Source organism: Lepisosteus oculatus, chromosome 1 (assembly GCF_040954835.1).
Source record: "Lepisosteus oculatus isolate fLepOcu1 chromosome 1, fLepOcu1.hap2, whole genome shotgun sequence".
Lineage (NCBI taxonomy): Eukaryota > Metazoa > Chordata > Actinopteri > Semionotiformes > Lepisosteidae > Lepisosteus > Lepisosteus oculatus.
In genome coordinates, this window is record NC_090696.1 from 40,470,389 (window position 1) to 40,484,560 (window position 14,172).

Sequence of the window (14,172 nt, forward strand, 5' to 3'; positions counted from 1 at the left end):
TCGTAGGTCAAAGACATTAACATATACTGTATTTTTTCATAGGCGCAGCGCTTCATGTCAAATACTCTTAGCATTACCTTTGTTAAATGACAATAAGAATCTATTTCTGGTTGGAAGAGCAACACTGAGGGACAATTCAAAGGGGAGAGGAAGAAGTAGACTCCGTTCTTGACTCAGACCTCAGATAGAGGACACGGCTCCACTCTACTGAGGTTCCAGCGAAAGGCTCAGCAGTGTAAATGGGTCTTAACTGGTTCAGTTCAGATTATTATGAAATTTTGGTTCATCCCTAGTTACAGTACAACACATCTATAATAGTATATGAAGAATTGCTATTAGGACGTAGCTGTCTGAAAGGATTCATGAGGGAAGGTGAAAATATAAATTCAGCACAGAAGATAATGTGCCTTATATAGTGACTTGCAAAAGTATTCAGGCCCTTGCAGTGTTCACATTTTGTTGCTTTAATGTGTATGATCATGACACTTCGAAGTAGCAATTCATATTCACAACCTATTTCCCACATTCAAAGCAAAAACAAAAGGAAATAATTAAAATGGAAGAAAATGGAAAAAGTCATGATTGCAAAAGTATTCAAACCCTTTCCTTTGGCCAGTCTAATTTAATTTAGGTACGCAAGTTGCCTTAATGAGCCACACAGTTAGCTGAGTGGCCTCACTCTCTGTAATAATAGTGGCTCTCATGATTTCAGAATAAATACACAAGGTTCTTCAGTCAGGTAATGAATTTCAATCAAAGATACAACAATGAGGACCAAATAGCTTGTTGTAGAGTAGTAAAAGTTGTAGAAATGTACAGACCAATGGAAGGTTATAAAAAATCAGAGACACAAATATTCTTTTTGACCATGGTGAAGCTGATCATTAAGAAGTGGAAGGCGCCTCACATTACAAAGACATTGCCTAGATCAGGCTGTTCCTCAAACTGAACAAGAAAAAACTGTTTAGAGATGCTACTGTGAGGCCATTGGTGACTTTGAAAGAGCTGCGGAGTACAGTGATCAAATATGGGAGAAAATGTACACGAGGCAAAGCTGGCAATAAGGAAGCTGTTATTGATGGTGGTGAAAAATCACCTAACCTGCATGGGATTTACGGAAAAGCATAAGCAGTTGTGGTGATGCTGCAGACGTCCAAATTTGGTAAATTAAAACAAAACGGGAACATTCTGGTCTAAATGCAAAATTTTAGGTCTACTGCAAACAACACAGCACACCACACACTCAATACAATCTCTTCTGTTAAGCATGGGGCTAGCAGTTATAGGGCAGCTGCAAGAGCTTGTCCAGACTGGACATGGATGGAGCGATGTACAGAATAGTCGGCAGCCATATCACCCTGCAACTCATACCTGACAACCCACTGAAGCTCAGCAGGCGTGAGCCTGGCTGCTTCCTGAATGGGAGACCTCCTGGGAAAAGCTAAGGTAGCTGCTGGAAGAGGTTATTGGGGCCAGTAGAGGGTGCTCACCCTGCAGCCTGTGTGGGACCTAATGTCCCAGTATAGTGATGAGATGTAAAACTGAGGTCCTGATTCTCTGTGGTCATTAAAAATCCAGGGGCATTTCTTGAAAAGAGTAGGGGTGTCACCCCAACATCTGGGCCAAATTGCCCATTGGCCCTTACCTATCATGCCCTCCTAATAATCCTCATATATGAACTGGCTTCATCACTCTGTTCTCCTCCCCACTGATAGCTGGTGTGTGGTGAGCGTACTGGCAGACTATGGCTGCTGTCACATCATCCAAGTGGATGCTGCACATTGGTGGTGATGGAGGGGAGTCCTCATTACCTGTAAAGCGCTACATAAGTGGATGGAATAATAATTACTATTACAGTATAAGGTATAGGAAATTCTGCTTGAGTAAAACTGGACTGGGTTGGAAATTCACTTTTAAGTAAGAGAATGACCCAAAATATTCAGTGGAGTAATTGACAAAGAAAGTGGATGTCATCGAGTGGTCCAGTCAAAGTTCTGACTAGAATTCTACTGAGAATCTGTGGAAAGACCCGAAAACGTCCATCGCAAAGTGATCATCAAGCAACCTGAGAGAGCAAATCTGCCTAGAAGATTGGGCACAAATTGCACCAAGCGAGTGTGTAAAGATGGTATAGAGACTTGTGGCTGTAATTGCAGTCAAGGGTGCTTCCACAATCTTTTGAGTTCACTGGTCCAGCTACAAATGCCAACAACCTATTCCAGTTTTTTTCTCTTTATTTTTTTCTGTCTTTTGTCAGATGTTTTGTGTTTGATCAGGTTTTATATAAAATAAGCTAAAAAATAAGAAAATAATGCATTTTCATCTTTTTGTTTTTAATTTCACAAAATGGGAGACCACAGGAATGGTCGGAATACTTTTGCAAGGCACTGTATTGTATACAGTATATTGGGTGGTAGGAATTGTAAACATCAGGTAAGTGATTATGATGTTGCTGTTCACTGGAATCTTATAGTGTCCAGAAGATGATCAGCGTGCTAAGACAAACTTAAGCCAGAAGCATCAGAGCACCAAAGCGTAAAGCAAAGTCTTTAAATGAATTTTCATATTGTTTTCAGTATTCAAATGATTCATTTAAATAAACAATTCAGAGTCATTTTAAGAGTTACTGAAGTTGTTTTAAATGCTTAATTATAATGAGTGTTGTTGCTTTTGCTTTTGTAATTAATAATTGCATTTACAGTGGCTATCAAAAGTATTCACCTCCCTTTTCACTTGTCACTTTGATATTATATTTTTTGCCATTGATTGGCACAAAACTCCAGTTAAATAGAGACATAATGACTGCATTTAGTAACACAATAAAATGTGAAAAAGGTGGGTGAATACTTTTGATTGTCACTGTATGTAGATATCTATCTCTAAGAAACTAATGTTTGACTAAGAAGTTTAAGGTACAGTATAAAGGAGGATGCAATGACACTAAATATTACAGAATGAAAAACATATTTAGCCTCTGGTACCTAAAACATACAAAGCCATGAGACTTTAACCTATGGGACCCGGAAAGACAAACCAGACAATACATTCTTTTTAAACTTTGTCTTTATTGTAAAAAGTAACAAGAACCAGTCTGAAGGTCAGACAAAACACATCCTTTTGCTCTTCTTTTAAAGTTTGGTAAACTAAATCTTTATCCAGAATGTATATGTCACATCATTGACATGTTTCTGTTTTTATTTCCGTGGTGTGTACAGTATGTTGCTTTTTTAGGGAAATGTGGATGTGCATCCATTCCTCTTATTGACCTAAGACTAAACTCTCATGTTAATAAAAAAAACTGTACCGTGAAGTTCACCTGATCCGATTGCATTAATTAGAACTTCTTACCCTCACATGGGAAAGGAGTTATACTTCCTTTGAATACAAGCTACTCAGTCAGATCAGGTGTGCCTCATTCTATAGGTTTTTCTCCATTAACATCTCAAAGCCATATCTCACTACCTCACACCTTGCTTGAAAAGAAAATCACAAAATCATTTGCTTCAAATTGGATTCAAAATTGAAAAATTGATTCAAATCACGTTTAACTTGAAGGTGAATGAGGCACCTGTATCTTCAGTTCAACTATCTTGAAAATAAGATTGCAGAACAAAGAAATAAATCTATACTTGCAAATATTTGCATTAATAATATCAAGAATAAATAATCCCTACAGCAAATATCAGAGCTCTCTCTACCCTATTTTTGACTGTAAAAAAAATATTTTCCCTGTTGCTAATGGTCTTAAGGAAAAAAATATTCAGCCCTTTAAATCGATTTATTTTTATGGGCATAACATTAGATCTATTGAATGACAATGGTTTAGTAGGCTTTAGAAATAATGGGAATTAAATGGACACAACACAATAAAAAATGTGTCATATCTAGGTAGTTACTTTTAATTTCCTTTAAACACTGCTTTTGTGAAGTTGAAACAGTGGCTGTTCCCCATTTAGACACCAAGCTTCTCTTGCCGATGTAGCTGCAGATGGAAGTCTCTTTTGCCCGTTTCGTCCACTAGGTGTTGCCCTTAAACCAGCTGCTGGTGCTCCAGAATTCTGGTACCGTTAAAGAATCCTTAGCTTGTTCCCCAGCAGTTCACACACCTTTCATTGTTAAACTTTAATACATATCTGTCAAATAAACACAGGTCAAGTCACTTAATTCACTCAACCAAATAGTTTCCAGAACTATACCAATGAATTGTGTGATACCTAATTACCATCATTGCAAAGAAATATCTGAATATGCACAAGTCATTTGTCAACACGTTATTATAAAAAAGGAAATCTTATGGACCTCCCTTCTGCTTTCCAAGCTCTTCCTGGTTTCAAGAAGAAAATGACACTGGGCAGAATTAGTCAGTAATAACTGGCGGGAGCAAAATTATCCAGCACAAAAATTTGAAAATGTTTCTCATCTTGCAATATTGCAGCTAAAGTTGTATAAGCAACTGATATTGAGAAATTATTGCATTCATTTTTCACTTAAATCATGGACAACCATGTGTAAAAACCTGTCTACCTTCTTGGCAAGAATTTGTAGACAATACTTCCAGTAATAAACCGACAATGGTACAGTATATTAAAAGCACTACTAGAGATAGCTACCCAGCGCAGGCCCAGTGTAATCACAGCCTCTGGGCTTTTAATTATTCCTGCAGCCATTTTCTTGAAAATTCCAATACATGTCTCTTGATTACCATACATCTTGTCTCTACCCCTGTTTATCTGGGATAATATAATCCCAATATAATCTTGGTATAGTTCAAACTCAAACATAGAACGTGCTTTTACACTCAGGAGAATACATAACAGAAAATTACTCCACAGCAGACTCACATTTTTAAAAAAAGATATACTGTACTTTATCCACTGAACATTGCAATGGTTTAAATTAGTACACTTATCTCAGAATATTTTGTCCTGCATCTTCTGGCTCGAAGACCCAACGTGGGTTTTGAACATTTTTTTACATCTTGTACAGTAAACACCCTTACCTCACTGAGAAGTACCCAGACATCTGAGTCACTATGGATGAACAACCGAATGGCAGAAATTTTGTTAAATTCAGGGTCAATCTCTCCTTCAGCTATTCCATTCACAAAGGCACCTGTTAACATAAAAAAGAGAAAGAAGACAGATGAATAAGGAAGAAAAGTGAACTAGAGGTTTCTATAGTGGGGAAGCCACGTTATATAACAGGCTGTTTGAAGTACAGAATTGAATAGAAGCACCTACTGAATAAAGCCTTTACATGGCCAATTCTAAAACTATAAATTTGAGCAGGCTGTAATCTGATAACTTTTCAGAAAATAAATTAATTGAAGCCATTGATTATTTTAAAATGTATTCATTAAAGTTACTGAAGAACTTCATCGTGAAAATCAATAAGTAATTATAGGACACTTTAAAGTGTTACTTCTTTAAAATAGCATCCGTAAACCTGGTCTTGCATAGTGCCAATTCAATTAGTCTTACAGGTCACCCAAAATCTGAATTTGTACAAAATACATGAATACCTGTAATTAAATTACTAATTGAGCAACTAATTTATTCAGTTGTTATGTGTTCTGTGTTCTGCTTTATGCTTTTCTTTTTCAATGTATTGCATTATGCCTTTGACCTACTTTGATGTATGGCCTCATACAGTATTTTCCATGCAGGTGTCATGTGTAAAACACAAAGGAATTACCTATCCTAAAAAAGCCATCTTTGGTTTGTTCATATTTAGACATCTCTCCTTTTTGCATTTTGTACCCAACTGAAGCCTGTAAACAAAAACAATAGGAATTTAACTGTTAAAATGACAGGGTCTTATTCAACTCCCCTACAAAATGTAAAGTTTAGGTCAGGACAACAGGAGGCCCTCATTCTCATGTCTCATGAAAACATTATCCACGACTAAAGAAATTTGTAAAATACAAATAGTGAGAGACAAATTTAAAAAGTAAAATGCAGTTTTTAGAAATGCGTGATTCTCTGGTTTGCTCAGGCAAATTCTAAACAAATTTATGCATAGGTAATAAAAGTACCAATGGTTAAACAAAACCATAAAAAGCCATACTCCTATGGGGTTTCATAGACATCATAGGTCTCAGAAACATTTTGCCATCCAAATATACAGACTCAACAAAACAAAGAAACATAAGGTTTACTTTATTAACTAATGAACTGAAAAAACTAATGAGAAGAATGAACGTTCCTCATTTTTAATTACACAACAAATGAAAATCCATTCTTTATTTACTAACATTGCTGAAACATTTAGTGATACTGTTACATACTATGCTACAATGCTAGAAGTGACTTCTCAAATATCTTAAAAATCTAGAGACAATAAAACGTGGCTATTATCAACATTTACAGTTCTCTGGAAGCTTCAAAGTAAGAAAGAAACTGGAGTGTTTACGGAGTTGTATTAGGTCCAAGATACACTGATCAAAGGAATCCCCTGGTTTACTTTGGTTAATTAAGTTCCGGGTAAATGATCAAGTGTCATCAACAGCTCAGGAACACAGCATAAAATAGCACAGAGTAACACAGAGGGAGAGAGAAGAGAAGAGAAGGCAGAAGGCAGAAGGCAAAAGCCGCTTGTTCTGACTCGAGTTAGACTCGAGTTAAGTTTTTGAACCTTGTTAAGAGAGCTTGCCATTCTGTTGTTTTTATGAAACTCCGATCTCCTATATAGAGAATTCCTTGGTAAATCAAGTGGATGCATTTTTTAGAATAGGGAGACGGGGTTCCTGTTAATTTTGTAGCATCCCGATTTACAGAGAGATATAAGTATAAGTCATATTCAGTTTAGAACGCAGCTTTATCTCACCTGTTGGCCTTTTATAGGGGCGTTATATAGGGTTTGAAAACTTGGTAGAAGTCAGGGGTTGTTCAGGTTGATCAGGACATAGATCTCAAGACACCTGGTTTGTAAGTTTGTAAATAGGGTAACTTGTATGTTGTTGTCGTCGTCGTTGTGCGTTTAGAGTTTGTATTATCATTATTCATAAATAATTGTTTAACCCAGCATGCCTGACTTACTACATTTTTCTCCAAAGCCATGCCAGAGAACAAAGAACTCAGGTGCCTCCAATTATACCAACATATAGGGTACTGTATATTCTTGGTGTATCTTTACAATTTGGAGGTTAGGATTATTTATTTTAATTACTGATTAACCTGCTCAGTCATTTTCTGATATTCTCTATTTTCGTAGTCCCCATTTGTAATAATACTAACTGGGGCCCCCCAAATATTTCTTAAAGAATTGTAAGGTTACAGTTACCCAAAGCTATACAGTACTATAAATTCCCTCAGTACCAGGCAGCTCTAGGGAAATATCCCCTTTCCTAAAATGAAACCGCCTAGTAAATAGTTTTAATTTATAAATTCAACTTTATGTTAAACCTGCTAAATATTTAACCAAGAGAATATGTACAGAGTTGTTTGAAAAACATCTATACTGGCAGCAAAAAACACTGATCAGATGAAAATAATACCAGTGTTTCATAACCTGGAATTTACTCACATCAGCTGGTAGCACTTCCACCGTTGTGTTGTAAAACTTGTCTCCATTGGTCTCTATGTTTCCACTTTTAAAGCGGTACCTGCAGCGATAAAATGCATGGATTTGAACTGTATGCAAGAGTACAGACATTATTGGCCATCGTTTGCATTGTGAACACTAGGTCTAATGCAGAACCCCCATGTTAAGAAATATAGCATATCTTTAAATGCTTTAATTAATTGTTATTGGGTATTAAGAATATTGCAGTACAGTGAATATCAATATAAATAACTACACTGGTTAGGAATTATGTGCACTGGTCTCTTCTTGTTAAAAAAAATGGTTAGGTTACTAACAAATTTTAGAATATTAAACTGAAACCTCAGACCAAACTGGATTCAAATCAATGCAGGCTGTCTTACTTTAAGAAAAATGCACAGCTATCCTCTGCAAACACACAAGTTATAATACACTTCCATATTACTGTAAATCTATGCTGACATGACATGAAAAGAATTAGGTAGATGGAATGGTGCATCCAAATCCTACGATAAAACATGGTTTATCAGAAGACGCACAGCTTTTTAATATACAGTATAAAGGGAAATATCCATGGCGGATTTGCTGACATTTACATCATGAGAGAAGAATTGCAGGTATAACTGACTTCATACTCAATCGAGGACAGTGATGCTCCAGTTAGTGTTTTGCATTGAAAATTGTGTTTGGTCACAAACGTGTTATGACGTTCATCAAGAACCAAAAGGGTGTCAATGGGACGTCACTGGTCTAGTGTACAAAAGTGATTGAAGACGTTTAAGGAGGCAGAACTGTCCTTAGTGATGCTCCAAGAGACTCAAGCTGACTGGTTCATTTTTGCTTACAGAAAAATTCATGAGAGAAACATAGCATAAACCCAGAAATTAGTTATATACAAAAAAAGCACACTCAGCTAGAGGATAAAATGCAAAGAAAAACCTCAATGGACATGCATAGAAAGTAGGGTAATAAAAAAGAGAACACAGGGGAAATATAATGTCAAAGGGCAAGGTAACACTAATACCTCAGGAGTAACAGTAGGCCAACAAAAGAAACAGTAGCTATCGCATTAGCACACAATTGTGATGTATTTTGGGAGTAATGGTGATGATTATAGCAATAATGGATCCACAGCATTTTGAAGAGAAAGGAGTAAAGGAAGAGGCGTTGATGTGCCAACATAAGTCAAAAATTGGTACACAGCACATGAACAATTTAGATTGATCAAAGGTCTTAGAATCCCCATGGTGTACAGTATATGTATACTACAGCCCTCCAAATACAGATATCAATTATAATGTGCTTTTATGTAATATTTATACAATAATAAACCAATTTTCCCCAGGCTATAATGAAGCTCGAATAGACTGCTTTATTATGGGATACATGCGTAAAGGAAGAGACTGGTTATCATGGGAGAAATATCATTTAAAAAAAAACTGGGGAAAAACCAACAGTAATGTCAGCAGCGGAAAACATAAATGCTAAATATAGCTAATAAGTCAGTTTATCTAAAGAACTAGTAGAAGCAATGTGTATATATTTAGTTTATTCAAACAACCAAGATACAGCAAGGAAAAAAGAGAGGAGGAACACATTACAGATCTCTGATCTTATTATTGTTTGTTTTTAAGTATTTTTGAAACAGTACAGGTAAAATCAAAAACAAAAGTTTACAATTTTAGGAAATTAGAGCTAAATCGGATAGAGTAGCTATCAATCAGTATGCAATTATGGCATCAGTTAAAAATATTACGTTTGAACCGCAGACTTGATGCATCCTAACTTAAATATTTAAAGGCTTGAAAAGTAGTAAACAGTTAAATAGATCAATTAGAAAAAATATAATGAGAAAGGAAGCTAGAATGAGAATGATTAATAATTTAATAAAGAACAGAACGCACTTAAAAGAATTGGAGTAAAATTGTGGGACAATAAAAAAAATGTTAAAAAGGGCAATAAAGAAAAAAACATTGTCATGTCAGTTAAATGACAAAATTATTATTTTTTGCTATATTACCACACTGGTAGAACAGTGAAGGAAGAAGTCTATCAGTGATCAAAATAGGAAACCTTTAGCTGATGTGAGGCAAATGGCTAATTTATTGTATTAAATGAATATAAGAAATTAACATTATATACTGCAGAAAGACATGGGTTAAAAAATGTGTGAACACTGGAAGAGGTATAATTAATGCTGGTTTAGATACACTAAAAATAAACAAATTTCCAGGGCCTGGTTGTATTATACAAGTTTTGGCACCCCTGATCAAATCATATGTTTCAGTGAATCTCTAAGTGAAAAGAACTTGACACAATGTCTGTGGGGGTATACACTTAAACCTGACATATGTCTGCAAACTAATACACAATTAGTATTTAAAGTTTTGAAGATATATTTAAAATAATTAAAAAATGAATGTGGCTTGTACAAAAGTCTGGGCATCCTGTCAGTCAGTACTTGGTAATTTGCAGATACTGTATCACAGCAAAAGTTTCCTGCAGCCAGCTAAGAGTCTTTCTAGTCTTGCTTTTTATTCTTCCTTGCAGAACGCTTCTAACTCAGGAATATTTGTACAGTTGCATGCACTGCATATTTCAGACCTCATAACAGAATTTCAATAATATCCAAGACTGGGGAATGTGAAGGGAAATTCTAAAACCTTAATCTTTAATTCCTGTAAGTGCTTCACGGCCTTCATGGTTGATTTTGAGGTATCTTTTGGATCTTTGTCTTGCTATAATATCCAACCACTTTTCAGCTTCAATTTCTCCACTCACTCTGGGACATTAGCTCCTACAATTTGTTGATATTTAGTTGAATCCATTCTTCCTTCCACCTGTACAATATTTCCGGCACTACTGGTTGCCACTCAACTCCAAAGCATAACAGACCCACGCCCATGCTTAAGGGTTAGCAAGGTGTTCTTTTCTTCAACTACTTCACCCACTTTTCTCCAAATGGATCTTCTGTGGTTTTAGCCAAAATATTATATTTTTGTTTCATCAGTCCACAGCACATTGTTTCAAAATGTTTCTGGCTCATCGAGGTTTTGTTTTGCATACTTTAGACATTGACTGTTGTGATGAAGTAGTAGGAAGATTTCCTTCTGACAACTCTCCCATGCAGATCATTTTTGTGTTAGCAGTGCTGTACTTTGGACCTCTGGAAAATGAATCTAATGTCAAATAGACTTTCCTACAGATCTTTTGCAGTGACCTGGAGGTTCTGCTTCACAGATCTGATGAGTTTTTGAGCAGTTCTATCTGATATATTTCTGGGTCTTCCAGATCTTGACTTGACTTTAACAGTTCCCCTTAGCTTCTATTTTAATGGTTCTGACTGTGGAAATCACAAGCTGGAAGCATTTAGAGACCTTTTCAGCCTTCCCCTGCTTTGTAAGAGTGAATTATCTTTATCTCAAGTCCTCAGACAGCTGCTTAGAGGACCCCATGGTACTTGAAAGTAGGCAGAACAACAATCTCAATCTGAGAGTTTATAAGGGTTTAGAGTATTCAACCTTGGAATTGAGCCTACACTTTTGCACACAACTGTACTTAAGGAAACAAGATACGTTATTCAAAGGCTGTTAACTCTTAGACATTGCTCAGGACAAGGGTAAAACCCAATGATTACAAAATTCTTACAGCTCTTCGGAGATAAGATAAGGTGTGAATGCCCAAATTAGGGTGACTTAATAACTGGAGTATTTGAATTACAGTAGAACAGTTGCTCTTCTTGATTTGTATCAAGCAGCTTGATTCTCAGAGAAAAATGTAAGTTAGCAGGAAACAAAATTATCTGTAGCACAAACATTGTAGAAGAAAAGACTGGCCAAACCCAGGTGATGATTGATGTACACATATGAAGAATGTTATCTGCAAAACCAGCACAAACAAACTATACATATGAAATATGAAACAATGAGCTTCAGGGTCTCTGAAAAGATAAAAGCATTCTTGTTGACACATCACTTACATATTTCTAGACAATGTGGAAGCAAACGAAATGTTAACAGAAAATGAGTATATCAAATTATTATTTAAATCAATTAACTTGATGTTAAATGTGTACAAGTAAGACTTAATTTGCAGATTGCCATGCAATTTAGTCTGCACAAAAAATTTTTGCTCTGGAATCAGTCAAGAGAAGAATGACAAAATACATTTCCAGGCTTAAAAGAATATTGCACTGACAGGATAAAAGAAGAGTACCTTTCAAGCCTTCAATGGAGAAGACTATGAAGGGACCTGATGCATCTACTCAAAAATTTCAAAAGGCATTGAAAAGTCAATCCAATACACATCTTCAGTACAAGAAATGAAATATGAACCAAAGGGAAAAAAGGGAAGCTACCTTATAAAAGACACTGTTTCACACAAAGGCTCCATGAACACTTGCAATATGAGACAGTTTAACTCCTAAATGCTAAAATATCAACACAACAGATTTAACACTGATGTGTCGAACTCAGGGCTTCAAACACTTGTGCTGGACCACTTGTTTCTTAAAGATAGAAAAGCATTGTGGAGGATAGATACATAGAAAAGGCAAACCACATTCTTGTGAAGTTAAATATTTCAACTTCACCTATCATGGTTTAACAGTTACAAATTAAGGAACAAGTAATAGGTTTATTCCATGCTGAAAAAAGAACAAAGAAAGAAATGACAACATTTTGGCTGTGGAGCCTTCTTCGGGTGTTGCAAATTAATTTTACATTAGCTTCCACATGCATGTCCTTTGTACTATATAAACACCAGAAGCAGAGTGAGGTAAGAACTGACCGAAGTCTACTGTCAAAGTCTAGTGTGTACTGAGCAACAACGTCAAGTAAAAGCATGACATAGAATACATATTTCTATTTGATATTTAATAATAGCAAGGTTATGAACCACCCAAGATTATACAGGGGTATATAACTGCATATCAAATATACTGTACAAAATACATTGTACTCTCTAAATAGGCCCAAGAAGCCTCTGAGGATAGAACAGAACAACTCTGTTCTCAGATGTATGCACATTTAACTTTGTAATAACAGATAATATATGTCCACTTACTCACAGTAAAACTCTAAAAATTCAAAAGCTGTAGTTCAATCGATTATCATCTCTCTTTGTTTTATAATGAAAACTTCATATCTCTAACAGATTCTTGGGAAACAAAAACACTCCAAAAGTTATAAATTACATGGAAATTGTACTTGCAATAAAGTTTGCAGAATAAATTATATTCATAATGACTGCAATAATCAGTGTCAAATTCTGTTATAGTGCAGCGGGTAGATTTTCATAGTTGTAAATATAATTACAGCTTTTAAAACTGAAATAATACAACTAAAAAAAAACAAAGTAGTAAAGGGAATCATCCCTGGACACTGCAATACAAGGGTCATTGATGACATTGATATCTGGTTCAAATTCCTGCAGTAAAAAAAGTCACTCGCAAGGAGAAGAACAAAATGTTCCTGTCTGAACTATTATCGCCCTACTCCCCACCTCGCAACCTCCGCTCTTCAAATTCTGCCCTCCTTACTGTCCCCCAAGCCCGTCTACATTGTATGGGGGACAGGGCCTTTTCCTGTTATGCCCCCAAGCTCTGGAACTCTTTGTCCAAGGATATTAGAGAGTCACCTTCTCTAAACTCCTTCAAATCCAGACTCAAAACCTTCTTATTCAGAAAAGCCTTTACTTAACTGGTTCCATTCTTCACCCCTCTGCTCTTCTTAGTACCACCTTCCACGGTCTCCTCTATTGTTATTGTTGTAATTGTAATTGTGTCTTAACTTGTGTATTCTTCTTATTTATTGTTATTGGCATCCTGTAAAGCGCTTTGAGAAGCCACCTTTAAAGGTGCTATATAAAAGGTTCTATACCTGCCCTTTGCTTTCCTACTGTATACCAAACCCATACTGTTATTGTGTAATTGGGTAATTCTGCTCTCTCCTCTCATTTTGGACTTTTTTAACTGTGAAAAAAGTATCTTTCAGAAGCCATGTTTAAAAGTGCTATATAAAATAAAGCTTATTAATATTTTAATGTATCAGAGATATGACAGTAGTTGTGACGGATGTTTTTGCAAGTTATTCATAGGTGTTCTCAAGAATGTGTTAGATTATTTTAAAAAATAGGGTGTCTGCTATTTACGCTATGGAAGAAGTTACTTTACGTAAGAACAACGAATAACAGCCTCTCATGCTTATTTGACTGCTCTTAGTTAAATCAATCTCAAAATCTCATTCAGCTGACAAACACGCCATTCCTCTCATACCAGAAAATAACTGTTTTGGTACTTACTGCTGGTTCAAACAGCGGCAAAATTAAAAGGTAACTGGTAAGAGACTGTTGCTAAAATTAGTTTACCCGCTGGTCTTACCCCTTCAATGTTAAAGGCTGATGGAACTCGATTTTGATGTAGTCACCGGAAACAGGCGTCAGACCCCAGAAGAAGTCCACTCCTTGGTACGCTCTGACTAGAGTGTGGCTCTGATAGGCTGACAAACTGGTGTTAATGTTTGCTGGTGGGTTGGGGTGTCCAATGAACAAGGTATGCTTTCCAAAATCCTTATCCTGTAGTTTTGGAAGACACGGGAAAAATTGAAAACATGAACTGCAATGACAATAAAA

The 14,172-nt window shown here is 36.0% G+C and overlaps 1 protein-coding gene across 2 annotated transcripts in view; it reads right to left on the reverse strand.

Moving 5' to 3' along the window:
- Positions 1-3,045: 3,045 nt before the first annotated feature.
- Positions 3,046-14,172, reverse strand: part of LOC102696962 (alpha-1,3-mannosyl-glycoprotein 4-beta-N-acetylglucosaminyltransferase B) — a 36,293-nt gene continuing 25,166 nt past the window's right edge. For both annotated transcript variants that reach the window (XM_015344764.2, XM_015344765.2), the window contains 5 exons: positions 13,922-14,115; positions 7,525-7,603; positions 5,695-5,770; positions 5,000-5,112; positions 3,046-4,133 (listed from right to left, as the gene is read on the reverse strand). In XM_015344764.2, coding sequence (XP_015200250.1) covers positions 4,116-4,133; positions 5,000-5,112; positions 5,695-5,770; positions 7,525-7,603; positions 13,922-14,115 — 480 coding nt within the window. In that variant the 3' untranslated portion in view covers positions 3,046-4,115. The remainder of the gene's footprint in view (positions 4,134-4,999; positions 5,113-5,694; positions 5,771-7,524; positions 7,604-13,921; positions 14,116-14,172) is intronic.